The following is a 16,883-nucleotide window of genomic DNA, read 5'->3' on the forward strand; positions in this document are numbered from 1 at the left end:
TGGTCAAAACCGTTCCTTTTGTATTTATCATCTATAAAATGTACCGAACTAGTGAAAACAGCACATCTACAATTGTAGATCGTCTGTTTTCACTTGTTTTGTGCAACAGTCTTGTATGATGAAGCAGGGCTTTGCTTTACCAAAAGACGTACACATTTGAAACTTGGAGATACAAGGGTTCTGCCTGCCAGTGACGATATTTTAGTGATTATGTTGCGAGGAAAACGTTGAGATAATAGCCATTTTGGTTAGAACTTACTGAAAATATCTTTATACTTCAAGTTTAAAATGATACTAAATATTTTTTCAAGTCACCAAATAAATTCCAAATATTATCAAATGATCTTGCGGCACCCCTGGATTGCCGTCACTGCACCCCAGGGTGCCCCTTCACCCAATTTGAAAACCCCCATGGTGTAGACACGTTTAAGTGGTTATTTCTGAGAGCACAACGCAGAGGATCTTTCTGTGTGTGTGTTACTGTGTACAGGACAGATCAATACAAACACATTTGCACTAGACGGCAGGTAGATGCTTCAGCTGAAGGAAATGCAATCACTGCTTCTCTGTCACAGGACACAGGCTGGCCGTGCTTTCCAACGGAGCGCTGAAGTTCTCCCGGGTCACTTTGGGTGATGCAGGCACCTACCAGTGCCTGGCACAGAATGAAGCAGGAACAGCTGTGGGCAGCACCAAACTGGTCCTTCAAGGTAAATGTGGAGTTTCACTCGATCTCGTAGATTTGAAGAAAAGAACGGGCGCTGAATTAACGTTGTCAGGGTTAAGGGGTCACTAGGCAATTCTAGTGTGATGGTTCTGTGCTGCGTCTGCTATTCCCACTCCTGTTAAAATGTCCTAGAATGTCACTGAACTACACTACAGCAGTGGTTCTCAACCTTTTCAGGCCACAACCCCCAAAATAATCAGATTTTAACTCCCCACCCTGACGAGCACTAAGAGTTGTGTAATCACATTTTGTATAACACGGTTTTATTGTGAAAATAGCAGATCTGCATGCATGTAGATCATCTATTTTCACAATTTCTGCCTCTAATATTTGACAATTTGGCCGATTGTTTGTCATTTTAGAAATATAAAAAAGTCCTTAAATTGTCATTTAGAAATGTGCATACCCTCTATACACTTAAACATTATGGCGGTTTGTTTACTGTTGAGTGAGGAAACAATGTTGCACATTAAGGTAATCATCTGGGGGTCCCGACCCACAGGTTGAGAGCCACTGCACTACAGTATGTGCGTGTCTCAAAGGGATATCTAAAGAAACAAATTCCTAATTAGTGCAATTACTGTGTAATATGATTACATAAACTAAGTTTCCGCAGAAAACCGGAGTTTCCCGCATTTCCAGCATTTGTCTGTGAGATTTGTAATGTGGTTACTCTGTGTGCTTCTCCAGTGCCACCTGTGCTGAGCGTGCCTCGTATAGAGTACACAGCCGTGCTGGGCCATCCAGCCAGCCTGGAGTGTGCAGCCGATGGTCAGCCCCAGCCTGAGGTGACTTGGCACAAGGAGCGCAGGCCTGTGGTTGAGGGGGCATCCGTACGCACCTTTGCCAATGGAACCCTGACAATCGCCGCCACCCAGCGCAGTGATGCAGGCATCTACACCTGCACTGCCAAAAACCTAGCCGGTAGAGCCAGCCAGGATATGAGGCTGGTTATTCAAGGTTGGTGGTCACTGTTGTCAAAGAGCTACATAATATATTAACCCATTCAGAACGGGTACACATTATTGTGTATCATTATTTTATGCTTTAACTATTGAAAAATAGCAGATATACAAGCTCACAGCGCAGCACCGAGTGCCGCGCTGCGAGCTTGTAGATCTGCTATTTTTTTTAAATCGTGAAAATAGAAATAGAATTTTGACCCAATTCTATAAGTGTCTTTTGAATCCTTCTAAGATTTAAAAAAAAAAACATGTTTCTATGTCAGCAATCTGGCCAGACATCGTCAAAGAAAAGGTCCTTTTCACTTAACTGGAGCTCAGTTAGTCTGTTCTTGAGAGACTACTGTGTCAGTGGTGCTCAAACCTTTTCATGTGAAGGACCCCCAAAATGATATTTATTTGGCCACGGACCCCCATCTCAAAATATTTAGTTCCAGGGACCCCCCCCAGAAGCAAAATGTTAGTTACAAACGTTCGCTTTGAAAATACATATATTCAAAGATTTGCACACATTTTCACGACTTTAAAAAAAATAGCAGATCTACAAGCGGCACTCGGTGCCGTGCTGTGTATCTGCTATTTTTCACTGGTTAAAGCATTCAATAATTCTAGGCCTAAATTTAATTTCATTGCATAGAAGGGTTGCGTGTACATTGAATAGATTGATACATCGATTGATTAATTGGTTTAACTGATTACCCAATTGTAAGTATTCTTTGACACAATTTGCTCATATATATTTTGCTCAATCATTTGAACAAAGCGCCATAATCTTTGTTCAACAGTGAAATCCAGTTCAGTTGAACTTAAAGGAGTAGTTGTCAAGTCTCCATGGCATGAGTACCGGTAATCAATAGAAAAAAGGTCATTTTGGGGGTGAACTACTCCTTTAATTTCAGTTGGATGGTCCACTCTGTAATGATACTGGTTTTCCAAGAAGTTATAGAAAACCATGTGATCTGTGTGCTAGAGTCCAGCTTTGAGTTGATGTTTAAAAGTCTGCAGATTCCGGCATTAGTTTGCTGACCTTATGCAACATTTAGGAGTAGGTGTGGGGTTCTGTTAAATCATTACAATTGATAATATCAACCTTTCTCTTCCAGTCCCACCTATGATTCCTGCTGGGCAGACAGAGCTGTCAGTCATCCAGGGATTCCAGGCCCTGCTTCCGTGTGCCGCCCAGGGTTCCCCAGATCCCCGGGTCTCATGGGAGAAAGACGGTGCCGTTGTGCCCAACCTTCCAGGCAAATTCACTGTGCTGCGATCGGGAGAGCTGATCATTGAAAGAGCAGAGGTTAGAGATACTGTGCTAATAATACTTATTTCAACATGCAGTGCGGAACAATAGATGGATGGGTGCATGTGAAATAATTTATGTTGTGTTTTACTGAAAGAAAACCACTTAACACATGGGCTGCTAAGGTTTATAACATTTATAGCTGTTGCTGCTGCCACCATTGACTTATGCTTTGTTTTGACGTGCCTCGCAAGCTTCGTGCGTGTGCACGTGCGTGTCCAGAGAAGATTGAGGAGGATAATCCATTTGTTTACAAACGCTCGCGAAACTAAAATCCAAAAATCGGTAAAGTGTCGCCGTGAAAACAATCAGCTCTCTGCTTCCATGGGGCTGTTTTCATGTCATTCTTAGATAAAGCCGTTCTTATGTTTCAAAGTAGAATCTAAAGCAATGTTAAGTCCTTCCGTGATGTCTTGCCCAGAGGGGCTGCCTGCACTGACTGGGTGACGTAATGCACTCAGGTCATTCAAAGGGCAGCTGCAGGCTCAAAAAGTTAACTGTTTGTTGCCTCGTCTGGGAACGAGATAACTTCCTGTGGCAGGGGGACACCTAGTGGCCATAACTCGTCCCTGAACGAGTTTGGCTCCCCAAGTGTTAAAGGTCTGCTGACACGCCCCGAAATTATAATAGTATGATACAGTAGGTCATGTGGTCTCTCTCCCGTGTGGATCCTCAAACAGTCTGAAACTGTCTCAGTGTAATCTGCCCAACAACAGCTGACCTGTACATTAAGTAGTCATACAGTCAGGCTATAGAGACAATTAATTTGATTGGCTTATAATTGTGCATCCCCACAGTGACATCATAAAAATATTAACTTGTTTTTTAAGATGATTCTTAAAGTGACAGTAACCCTTTAGGTGACAGGCCCCCTTTAATAAACTAGAACTGCACTCTGTCGAGGTGCCAACTTGCGTCTTGTGCACAAGTAGGCCATGTATGGCCTACTTGTGCGCCAGCCGAGCGCACCATGAGGTGCGCTCACCACTGGCATCACCACTGGCGATGCCAGTGACATCACCACTGGCATTACCAGGAACACTGGTGATGCCTGCCGACATAACATACCCAGCCGAACATAGTGCTTGCGCGCTCTGCTTAGCTGGCGCAAGTAATAAACACCCCTGTGTGTATTTCCATTATGTTCTTGGAATCTTTCAAATCTATGTTCAGGAGGTTAATTTGAATGTCCCTTGTTGTACAGCCAGGCGACAGCGGCGTGTTCACATGCGTGGCCACCAACGCCGCAGGCTCTGTGAGACAGGACATCCGCCTGTCTGTCAACATGAGGCCCGCCTTCAAGGAGCTGCCAGGTGACGTGACCCTGAACAAGGGTCAGAGTCTGGCCTTGTCGTGCCATGCTCAGGGCACACCCACCCCTGTCATCTCCTGGTCTGCAAATAACAGCCCCTACCCAGGTAATGTACATGATCTGTCATGATCACTTGCTTAATCGGCTTGCTTATACCAAACCTTTAACAGTTATACCAAAGAACAGTGTTGTATGTACGGTTCATTTTATATCCTATATACAGCAGTGGTTCTCAACCTGTGGGTCGGGATGCCCAGGGGGGGTCTCCAAATTATTTTGGGGAGTCCTCAGATGATTAACGTAATGTTAAACATTGTTTTCTCACTTAACAGTAAACAAACCAACATACGGTTTAAGTGTATAGACGGTATCTGCACATTTCTAAAGTGACAATTTAAGGACTTTTTAATACCTCTAAAATGACAAATTAAACATTGGCCAAATTGTCAAATATTAGAGGCAGAAATTGTGAAAATAGCCGATCTATTTTCACAATAGAACCGTGTTATACAAAATGTAATACCTCAACTCTTGTCCGGGTGGGGGGGTCCCCTGTTAAAATATGATTATTTTGGGGGTCACGGCTTGAAAAGGTTGAGAACCGATGCTATACAGCAGTGGTTCTCAAAGTGGGATCCAGAGGGTTCTATGTGGATTCTGGGTACATTGAGGGGGGTTCCAAATGGACCCGTACAGGTCTGTAACTCTGGGATTGCACAGATGGAATCAAATGGACTCTTATGCGTCCATTTGGTTTCATCTGTGCACTCTCAGAGTTATGGGGGGTCCTTGAAATTAAGACGTTTGAGAACCACTGCAATACAGGATGCCAGCTATTGTTGGTTGCAAGGCTGGTTAGCTGGTTATATCTATGTAGAAAGAGGATTGTCATGTAATCACAAGGTTGCAACAACTCTCATTACAACTCAACATGAACGCTGTCATGTAATAATAATGATTACATTTACATTATCATCATTGTCTTCGTCAGGTGCCACCGTGGATGAGGCTGGCAGGAGCTCTTTGATCATTGAGAATGTCACAAAGAGTGACGCTGGGACCTACATGTGCATAGCGGAGAACAGTGTGGGTTCCATACGTGCTCTTTCATTCGTCCGCATCCGAGGTGAGCTGAACAAACATCATTGGGAAATGTCTGAATTGTTTGAAAATGCATCTTTGATAATAATGATCTACTAGTAGATCAATATTTGTTGAACAAATAAGTACTGTAGAACTGAAGTGACTCCTGTACTCCTTCTGTGCTTTTTTTCTTTTCTTTTCTTCTTTTTTTTTTACAAATTGAACCCTGGTTAAGTCTCTCTTTTCTAACCTTTTAAAGCTGGTTGTATAATTCTTTCCTAATCTGCTAATCTGTTGTTAGCCTACAGTACAGGATTTGACCAAATATCAATAGTATTATATTGTATTAGTGGGAGGAGGTTGTGCCCTTTGAGGATGATGATTAGTATGATGATGATTGAAGGTTTAGACTTACATGAACGTGTGTGTGTGACGTGTGTGTGTTGTTTCCAGAGCCTCCGGTGTTGAAGGGCGAGGCCCACATGACTCAAACGGTCCTCCACGGTGCCTCTGGCGTGCTGGACTGTCCCGTCCACGGAGACCCCAGCCCCGTCCTCCGCTGGCTCCGAGACGGAACACCCCTCCTCCGCTCTGTGCGCCTGCAAATGCTGCACAACGGCTCCCTGGTTATCTACAGTGTCACGGTAAAGAGAAGAAAAGTGTCCCCTAGCTGCCTTTTTTTTTTTCTCTTATCTGCGGTACACAGCAGTCACCCTCGGCCTTCTTTGTCTCAAAACAAGTCCAATACAATTCTGAAGGTTAAAGCTTCTTCAAAAAGAAGACATTTATATATATATCGTCACTGTCGGGCAGAAACCTCGTATCTCCAAGTTTCAAATGTGTATGTTTTTTCGTTGAGTAAAGCCCTGCTTCATCATACAAGAATGTTGCACAAAACTAGTGAAAATAGCAGATCTACAAGCACACAACGCCTCGCATCGCGAGGCGTTGTGTACAAGGTTTCCACCCGACAACGACGATATATTTGAATGAAATAAATAAATGTGCCGCTTTTTTGTTTTGTTTCGTTTTTTTTTTACTTGGGAAAATAACAGAACAGTTCAGATGAAAAATGAAAGCCTAGCTGAGATTCATTTGCAGTCCCCTTGGTGTGGCAGCACAGAACAGTGCGTGACTGTCCCCGCGGCGTCCCCGCTGCCTCCAGCGTAAATCAGATTGGTGGCCCGTTCAGTCAGAGAGCCTAACAGCATTAGCAGCAGAGGGAGAAAGGGAACAGAGAGCTGGATGTTCCCCACAATCGGACGCCGTTTTCTTTTTTTTTTTGGCTGCCTGTAACCTTGTTAAGACTCTAACTGGTGCTCTAATTGCACTCCCTGCAAACCGAGGCTCTTTGACGGATGGGTGTCACGGCTCTCTCAGACAGTGTGAAATTTCCCCACTCTGGCCATACTGTATAATCACCGTTATCGCAAACAATCTTAATGGAATGAAACCTCAATTGCCCCACAGAAAATGCCAAGGTTGTGTGTGTGTGTGTGTGTGTGTGTGTGTGTGTGTGTGTGTGTGTGTGTGTGTGTGTGTGTGTGTGTGTCGCGCGCGCGCGCGCGCGGTGTGTGTGTGTGTGTCGCGCGCGCGCGTGCGTGCGTGCGTGCGTGCGTGCGTGCCGATTATGCTGTCGGCGACCACAAAACCGCCGATCTGCCGCAAGATCAGACTTTGCTCGCCAAGGTTTTGCTCGCTGTGTATAAAAGGCACCGCACACATATCACGGCCACGGGAGCCTTTCACGTTTTCGTTGGACATTGGAATAAAAACAAATGTTGGCTATTATGTCTTGATCGTATCCTGGTGAAATATCTGGCAGTGTGTGATCCCTTGTCGGTGATCAATCTCAAGTGTGAGAACCACAACGATATTATGACAGCCTATTTCAAGAAAGACACTTGTGTAGTGTGAAATACTAACCACTTAAATATCGTACAGTGGGTCCGAGCGTTAACGCATCGCGATGCGACACATTGTGAGCTTATAGACATGACTAGTTGCGGTACTTTTGCACAACACTGCTATACGACAAAGTATAAAATATGACATTGCTAATTAGGCTGTGTCGTTCCTCTGACCCCAGGCTGGAGATGCAGGCGAGTACCAGTGTGTGGCAGAGAGTGAGGCGGGAGTTGCTGAGAGGACCATCACCCTCAACATCCAGAGTGAGTGAGAGATCCATGCGTTGCAATGAAAATATGTTCAACGATAAAGGATTCGCAAAGGATTTCATACCAAAACATCATAAGTTTTTGAAAAATATATAAAAGCTAATGCTCATTGTTCAATATTTTATGTTGCAATTGTAACCTATATTCATATAACGGAGGCATTTTTTCATTTTATTTTGAAAAACATTATAACAGGGAGAATAGCAGATCTACAAGCTGCTGCTCCTCAGCACGTTGATGTACATACAGTAGATCTGCAATATTAAAATGTTTTTCAAAATAATAATGGATGGAGAAGAATGCCCGCACACTGTTTATATGCTCCAAAAACGTACTTTTATTATAGGCAAATGCAACGTTTCGAACGTTACGTCTTCATCAGGCAAAAGAAGACGTAAAGTCGAAACGTTGCAGTTGCCTATAATAAAAGTACGTTTTTGGAGCATATGAACAGTGTGCGGGCGTTCTTCTCCATCCATTATCTGATACCTTGATGTCCAGCACCTGGCCTGAATATAGGCTTGAGATGTGCACACAATTTTGTCTATGAACTGTTTCAAAATAATAAAACATGTCTAATACGATTAGGCGTAATGCACCGCACAAGATAGGGCCCTCTGTACAGTCCACTTTTCCACAAACACTTTTCCACAAACATTCACCCACGTCAATGCTTAAGTGGTTAATCTCTCTCTCTCTCTCTCTCTCTCTCTCTCTCTCTCTCTCTCTCTCTCTCTCTCTTTCTTATGACACTCACAGTCAATGGAGGCTTCTCTAACTGGGAGGAGTGGGGTCCGTGCAGCAGCAGCTGCGGTCGAGGTTACCAGGAGCGGATCAGATTATGCAACAACCCAGAGCCAGTCAACGGGGGAAGGTCTTGTGACGGCCCTACTATTGACTCTAGGTCATGTGAGGCTGGTCTCTGCCCAGGTAGGAACGGCTAGTTGTTTTTTTAATTGATGTGTTGATGTATCTACAACAGTGGTTCTCAACCTTTTTCGGGCCGCGACCCTTCAAAATAATCATATTTCAACTGGGGACCCCCCCCCCACCCTGACGAGCACTTGGAGTTGAGGCATTACATTTTGCCTCAACTCCTCAACTTATATTAATTAAGGGACAGTCTTGGATAATAATGTCACCTATCACAATTGAGATTCTCATCGCCAGGATATGAGGTTTTACACATTGTTGCAGACAACATGTTTTATTTTTATTTGTATGCACCAGTTAAAAGATGAATAGATGTTGGGGCGGTTTAGGGCTCAATGATCTATGGGTCGGTGGTTCGAATCCCGGCTCCTCCAGTGTCCTTGGGCAAGACACTGAACCCCACATTGCCTCCAATGAGTCGGTCGGTGCTAGCTTCCCACCATTGGTGTGTGAATGTGGGAAGTGAGGTCGCTGGCATCAACTGTTCGCCTCTTCATCTCCCAATGTATGAATGAATGAACCATTGTAAAGTGCTTTGAGCACTTGGAAAAGCGCTATAAAATGCAATTCATCAATTCAGCAGTGGTTCTCAAACTTGGGGTCGGGACTCCAAGTGGGGTCCCCAAATTATTTTGTGGGGTCCCCAGATGATTAGCTTAATGTAAAAAAAAATTCTCACTCACTCAACGGTAAACAAACCTACATAAGTGTATACAGGGTATCTGCACATTTATAAAGTGACAATTTAAGGATTTTCAAGACCGTTTTAATACCAAACTGGCCAAACTGTCAAATATTAAAAAAGCAAGAGGCGAACATTGTGAAAATAGCAGATCTACATGCTCACAACGCCTCGCAGTGCGAGGCGTTGTGAGCATGTAGATCTGCTATTTTCACAATATTTATCTGTGGAACCGCGTCACATTAAATGTAATACCTACAATTCCAAGTGCTTGTCAGGGTGGGGCTCCCCAGTTCATATATGTTTATTTTGGGGGTCACAGCCTAAAAGAGTTTGAGAACCCCTGCATTACAGATATATTGAGCAGTGTTTTTGCTGTGTGCTCTAAGGTGAGGCTCCGCGTAAGGCCAGAGGCAGTCTGATAGGCAAGGTGAACGACAGGGAGTTTGGTGTGTCCTTCCTGGAGGCCAACATCACCAACCATGTGGAAGACGGTAGCAGCAGCATGACAGCCCACCTGGACAACATCCCCCCTGCTGTTGGTGAGTAAAGCCATGGAGAGATGTTATGCTATAGGTTTACATTCACACAGAAACCTGACCTTCCTCACAGTGTGTGTGTATGTAAGTAATGTTTGTGTGTCTGGTGGACTTTTCTTTCAATCTGGTGTAACCTATTTTGGGTTTGTGTTTTTCAAAAATGTCCCCAAATAGCAAAAATAGCTGACCAACAGTACAAGCTCACATGTTGTGAGCATGTAGATCAGCTATTGTTAAAATAAGGGTTAACCACTCCCTATTCATTTTGTAAAATATCTGATCTACAGTTTCTTCGAGCATCTAGGAAAGCGCTATATAAATCTGATATAGTATTACGCTATTGTAGATTGATTGTAGATCAGCTATTATCGCTATTTTTTAAATGGGGCTTAACATCTTAGAACACAATTCAAAACCGGATTCAAATCCAGGTTAGAAGAGGAAAGTTACATAGTGCAGCTTTAAGTGATTAATTATTTCATCAAGAGTCAAGACATTTACAACAATGCAACACTACAGGACAGTATGTTTGAATGGTGTTTCAAGAGGCATGCATCTCTGATGCTCTTGTGTTCCAGGTCCCCTGATGCGCTGTTTGGTGTCAGTGTTTGCTCCCATCTACTGGACCACGGCGCTGCAGAACGAAGCAACCAGGAACGGCTATTCCGTCACCCAGGGCCTGTTCAGACAGGAGTCTCAGCTGGAATTTGAGACCGGTGAGCACTACAGACCTACATAAGTTATTCTACTCACTGTCCTGGTTTAGCAGAAATGAAATCAGGACAAATACAGGTTGGATATCATCCATGCATGTTTGGACTGATCCAGATGACCCACTTCAGTAGTTCACAAAATAACCAGGAGATGGCACTGTTCACCAACACTTTCTTTTTGTATGTTCATGCAAAGTGTTGTTGTCATTGTAAAGCAGTGGTTCTCAACCTGTGGGTCGGCGGGTCACCAGATGATTAGCTTAATGTGAAACACTGTTTTCTCACTCAACAGTAAATAAACCAACATGAAGTTTTAAGTGTATACTGTATAGACGGTATCTGCACATTTCTACAGTGACAATTTAAGGATTTTTAAGACCTGTTTAATACCTATAAAATAAATTAACATTGGCCATATTTTCAAATATTAAGGGCAGAAATTGGGAAAATAGACGATCTACATGCTAACAACGAACGTGAGGTGTTGTTAGCATGTAAATCTGCTATTTTCACAATAGAACCGTGTTATACGAAATGTAATGCCTCAACTCTTAAGTGCTCATCAGAGTGGGGGGGTCCCCAGTTCAAATATGATTATTTCGGGGATCGCGGCCTGAAAAGGTTGAGAACCACTGTTGTAAAGCACTGGTGATTTATCAGATCAAATTCTTCCATATGCAAACAGGGGAGGTCCTTCGTCTGACCCATGTGGCCAGAGGTGTGGATCCTGAGGGAGTTCTGCTCATTGACATTGTAATCAATGGATTTGTCCCGCCGTCGTTAACCAACTCACACCTGGTTCTCCAAGTAAGTTCACCCCTCTGTTCATTACCTGTGTGCGTATGTGATCACGATAATGACGCTTGATGATGAAGATAGATTGATGGTGGATTACTATTGGTGTTGTCATTCTTTTTACAGTACATCCTTAAATCAGTGGTGGAAAGTAACATTAAAGTACATTTTCTTACGTACTGTACTTAAGTACAATTTTGAGGTATTTGTACTTTACTGGAGGATTTCCAATTTCCAAAACATTTACTTCAACTCCACTACATCCCGGATCCAAAATTCCAAATATTGTACTTTTACTCCACTACATTTATTTGAAAACTTTGGTTACTATTTAACTTTATAGATTATTATTACAAAACACACATTAAGCTGATCTAGATCTGCTATTTTCAAAAAGATTTTTATACATTTGCAAACTTCAAATGGGACATTCTGCATAATGAGTACTTTTACTTTGGGTACATTAAGTACATTTTGATGCCAATATGTGTACTTTTACTTTTTAGGGTGCCCACACACCAAAGTACCTATGAGAGTGGAATCCGCGTTCCGCCAATGCATTTCAATGAGAAGGGAGCGTTTTTTGCAGAAATCCTCTGCTGGCATGAAACCGCTTCACTCTCATTGAAATGAATGCGGATTCCACTCTCATAGGTATTTTGGTCTGAGGGCACCCTAACAGAGTATTTCTAAATTTTCTTAAGAAAGAAATGTGGGTATCTTTTTCCACCACGGCATGAAATGAACGTCTTTATCAGATACCTGTGATGGCTCAGGTCTCTCTAACACAGGGGTCTTCAACGTTTTCAAGCCAAGGACCCTTAGTTGAGAGAGAGATGAAGCAGGGACCCCCACAACCTTTTCGTAGATTCCGTATAGTTTCATGGTTTGACAGCAAAATCAGTGTATTTTGGATTCATGTCAATGTGTGTTATCAGATATGTAACCACTTGAACCGTCAATACTTAGTACCTTGACCTTTCACTCTGTACTTAGCCTGCTCTTTTCACCACCAAACCACTTTGCCAAAAATAGCCGATCTACAAGCTCACAACGCCATGCGCTGCGAGGCGTTGTGAGTATTTAGATCGGATATAGATCATGTAGATCGGCTATTCATGTCAATGTGTGTTATCAGATATGTAACCACTTGAACCGTCAATACTTAATACCTTGACCTTTCACTCTGTACTTAGCCTGCTCTTTTTCTCCTCTACACCAAACCACTTTGCCAATAATAGCCGATCTACAAGTTGTGAGCATGTTGATTGGCTATTTTTGGCTAAAGTTCCCAGAATGTGGACGCTAGGGTTCAAGTGGTTAACATAAAAAAGGAGACAAAAGTTTCTATCACACAAAGATTTGGAGGACCCCTTGTAGTAACTCTAAGGTCTCCCTAGGAGTCCCGGACCCCCCTTGTTTGAAGACAACTGCTCTAACATGTGGGACCACTCCTCTCTGTCCTGTCCTGTAGGAGTACGACGAGTCGTACGTGCAGACGGGTCCGGGCCAGCTGTACTCCTGGTCCTCTCAGAGCCACCAGAGAGCAGGGGCCCCCATGGTGCTGCGCTGCAACCACACCATCATCTACGAGGGCCAGGAGGAGCGCCAGGGGCCCCTCCTGCAGCTGCTCAGAGTCTCTGGGCTCGACAGCGTCTACAGCATGTTTACTCTCACTCTGGACTTCCAGATTACTGCCAACTTGCTCATACCAGGTTTGGGACCCCAAATGATCTCTAATGTACATTCTATAGTCAGGGACCCACAAGCCAAAAAGCTCAAGAAATAGGGTTTAACCTGTGATGTCATGCCGTACTTTTTATTTCTGTTTTATCTATTAGTTTGGTCATTAAGGTCCACAGAATGAGAGGCCTATACTAAAAATATTCCTTGGGCTAAATCTCAGCCCCCCAAAATTGTAAAAAGTGATGAGTCATCAAAAAATCCTCACTTTTCACACTTTTGGGGCGTGGATATTTTGCCCTAGGAATGTTTTTCATGCAAAACAAATGCTTGCAATGGATTCAGAATCATGAAGAACCCCTAGTTTGACCCCTCACATGCTACTTAAAGCACATTTATTTTATCTTTTAAATATTTTTCTTTTCCTGTATAGTGAAGTCGATGGGACAGTGAATATACAAATGGCCATGTTTCAGGCAGAGCAAGCCTCTCATTCTTTGGACCTTAATGACCAAACTAATAGATAAAACAGAAATAAAAAGTACGGCATGACATCACAGGTCATCTCCCATTCTGGGCTTGTGGGTCCCTGGCTATTAGCTAGTAAATAAATAAACTGTTCACGCTAATGAGCGTTCTTTTCCTCCAGATGGCGACGGAGAGACATGTCCTCAAGGCTTCTTCCTGGACACTGCCTCCTACTGTGCTGGTATGTTTATTTCCCACATCCTGTTTCTTATAGATAATAGGCAACGCTTTGTCAAATGTAAAAACGTGAATCCTTGAGATGGTTTCAGAATCAAGACTTCATGGCCACAGTGGGACTTTGGTTTCAGGAAGTGGGACTATAGGCCTGTCACAATTTATTATAATCGTCATAATCGTTAGCGGGGAAAGAGCAGATCTACAAGCTCACAACGGGTCGCATCGTGGCACTTTGAACACCCTTTTCTCCCCAATTTAGTTGTTATGCTGATTCCTCCCCACACATTTCTGTGTTGTCACTGCTGTTGTGTCTATTACTGATTCACCTGCCCGTGAGGAGCCCCCATCATCTTTGTATATTTAAGTTAATTTGTCATATGTTTGTCATGTGTTCCGATCGTAAATTATTTGCGTGACAATTAATCGTCTAGTAAAATGTCATGATGGAGACAGCTCGTAAGTGGGCCGTTAGATCAGATAATGAAATGTGTCCTCCTGGTCTCCAGATGAGGATGAGTGTGATCTCCAGTCTCCCTGCTCTCACTCCTGTAACAACATCATGGGGGGTTTCTCCTGCGCCTGTCCTTCTGGCTTCACCATCTCCCCTGTGTCCAACACCTGTCAAGGTCAGACAATCTTTTTTTGTTTGAAAATGTAAATACTGTATCTTTTTTTTAGATGTTGTGTTCTACTTTACATAATAATATGTACGGATGTGCCATTTCAAAACCTTTACATGTCTTGCCATAGGCAAGACAGTAGATTTTCAGGGGATTTGCATTTTTATGACCTTCTCTGAAATCTACCTATGAAGGTGGATTCTGCTAGAGATGCGACGTTTGCGAACAAATCAAATCTTTTTGAATGGCTCTTTGAAGAGAACGATGGGATCCGGTTCGCGGAGTAGGGAGCCTCAGCAGAGGAATGTGGTGCCACCTTGTGTATTCATGTTTCAATGAATGTTTCTTAAAAATATGTAAATATACAATGAGCCAAATGAGCCAGTCTTTTGAACGGCTCTTTTAAGTGAGCCAGATCAATGGCTCTGGCTCACTTCAAAGAGCCATAAATTGCATCTCTAGATTCTGCCTCTAAATAGGAATGGAGTGGTTTCTTGCCATTTGCGAGTTTCTGCAAAAATACACAACATTCTCTATACAAATTCGAAAGGCAAAACAGGAAAATAATTGTTCAGGAAAAGAACAGTAAATCGTTGTCGGGTGGAAACCCTGTATCTCCAAAACCGTTTGTTTTGTATTTATCATTTTAAAAATGATTTAAACTAGTGAAAACAGCCGATCTACAAGCACACAACGCCTCGCACCTCACTACTTTTGTGCGATAGGATGAAGTAGTGCTTTACTTTGCGAACAAATTGAAATCTTGGAGATACGAGGTTTCTGCCCGACAGTGACAATATATTTGTGTACACAACTGCACATATAAATGTATGCATTACATGCATACGTCAGGGTTTCATTGGCCAATAAAATAACAAAGAAAACCAGTAATAATAACAACAGCATAGCTTCCATGTGGATCTTGTACTTCATGTGGCCAGTGCTGACGTCTATGGTGTCGGCACTGTCTGTTACGTCAGTTGTCTCCATTACTAGCCAAGGTTTCAGCCCGATTCGAAGGCCTTTGTCTCCCTGTATAGACCAGGGGTTCCCAAACCTTTTTGTCTCAGGGCACCCCATGAATATTGTTTTAATCCGAGACACCCCTACATTATAATTTTTCACTCCCAGCACCTTATATTTATAGCATAACGTTGTTGTCGGGTGGAAACCTTGTATGTCCAAAACCGTTCGTTTTGTATTTATCATCTATAAAATGTACTAAACTAGTGAAAACAGCAGATCTACAAGCACACAACGCCTCGCATTGCGAGGCGTTGTGTGCTTGTAGATCGGCTGTTTTCACTAGTTTTGTGAGACAGTCTTGTATGATGAAGCAGGGCTTTGCTTTACCAAAAGACGTGCACATTTTAAACTTGGAGATATGAAGTTTCTGCCCGACAGTGACGATATTTTAGTGATTTATATGTTGCGAGGAAAACGTTGAGATAACAGCCATTTTGGTTAGAACTTACTGAAAATAACTTTGTTCTTCAAGTTTAAAATGATACTAAATATTTTTTCAAGTGTCCAAATAAATTCCAAATATTATCAAATTATCTCGCGGCACCCCTGGACTGCCGTCACGGCACCCCAGAGTGCCCTGTCACCCACTTTTAAAAACCCTGGTATAGACATAGGCATGTTTGAAAGTGTGTAAACAAACACATATTTCCGGGTCGAATGTCTATGGACAATAACAATTTACAATTTAGGCATTTAGCAGACTCTTTTAATTCAAAGTGACTTACAATAAGCAGGTAATACATCAATATAATAAGCAGGATAAGATGTCAGTACATCAACAACAATACAACAAATGCGTAGGAATATCAATCTAAAAAACAATAACATAGGTAGACTACGCACCTAATCAGTACAAAAACTACTACTAGTACAAAAAATACTATCTAGCTTCATGTGTGGTCATCGAGGGAAGGGGAGTGTTACAGTAGTGCTATGGGTTTAGGTGGAGTCTGAAGAGGTGAGTCTTCAGTCCACGGCGGAATAACAATATCAAGTGTCCTGTTCTTTTTGGTTGTGGTGTTGTTATGATGAGTTGGTCAGTAACATTTAAGTGGGACCAGTCCAACAGTTTGTAAGATTAGCCCCTGACTCAGATCAAACAAGACTTGTAGTCCCACAGAATCTCTTCCATGGCTGGGCCCCCAGGAACCACGCTGTAAAAACAAAGGAATTTAAAAAATAAGGGGAGGTAAAATGATTATCTCAGCACTTTATTTTATTTGGCAGTGACGGTGCAGATTAGAATAAAATAAATGATACCAGAGATAGGCGTAGGCAGATTCTCAAATGTATCTCTTTTCCCCATGTATGACCTCAACCATTTTCACCCCCTCTAACTCAATGCTCTACAAAGACGTGAATCGTGTACTGTATTTCAGTGGTGTAAAGTAACAAAGTACTTATTTACTTAAGTACTGTACTGTAACATTTTGAGGTATTTGTACTTTACTTGAGTATTTCCGATTTCCAATACTTTCACTTCTACTCCACCACATCTCGGATCCAAATGTTGTACTTTTTACACCACTACGTTTATTTACACACTTTTACTCAAGTACATTTTGAATTCTGGACTTTTACTTGTAAGGGTGCACACACACCAAAATACCTATTGAGTGGAATCCGCAT

The 16,883-nt window shown here is 42.6% G+C and overlaps 1 protein-coding gene across 1 annotated transcript in view; it reads left to right on the top strand.

The window, feature by feature from the left end:
- hmcn2 (hemicentin 2) overlaps positions 1-16,883 on the top strand; it is a gene marked incomplete at its 5' end in the record, with an annotated part of 113,910 nt that overhangs the window by 83,927 nt on the left and 13,100 nt on the right. The window contains 14 exons of the mRNA XM_080738531.1: positions 576-710; positions 1,418-1,687; positions 2,793-2,983; positions 4,191-4,404; positions 5,290-5,424; positions 5,835-6,025; positions 7,471-7,552; positions 8,318-8,488; positions 9,563-9,715; positions 10,291-10,428; positions 11,111-11,232; positions 12,695-12,935; positions 13,553-13,612; positions 14,115-14,234. Of these exons, the coding sequence (XP_080594657.1) occupies positions 576-710; positions 1,418-1,687; positions 2,793-2,983; positions 4,191-4,404; positions 5,290-5,424; positions 5,835-6,025; positions 7,471-7,552; positions 8,318-8,488; positions 9,563-9,715; positions 10,291-10,428; positions 11,111-11,232; positions 12,695-12,935; positions 13,553-13,612; positions 14,115-14,234 (2,223 nt within the window). The remainder of the gene's footprint in view (positions 1-575; positions 711-1,417; positions 1,688-2,792; positions 2,984-4,190; positions 4,405-5,289; positions 5,425-5,834; positions 6,026-7,470; positions 7,553-8,317; positions 8,489-9,562; positions 9,716-10,290; positions 10,429-11,110; positions 11,233-12,694; positions 12,936-13,552; positions 13,613-14,114; positions 14,235-16,883) is intronic.

The sequence above is a fragment of the Nannobrachium achirus genome (genome assembly GCF_963921795.1).
Source record: "Nannobrachium achirus genome assembly, chromosome: 12".
Classification (NCBI taxonomy): domain Eukaryota; kingdom Metazoa; phylum Chordata; class Actinopteri; order Myctophiformes; family Myctophidae; genus Nannobrachium; species Nannobrachium achirus.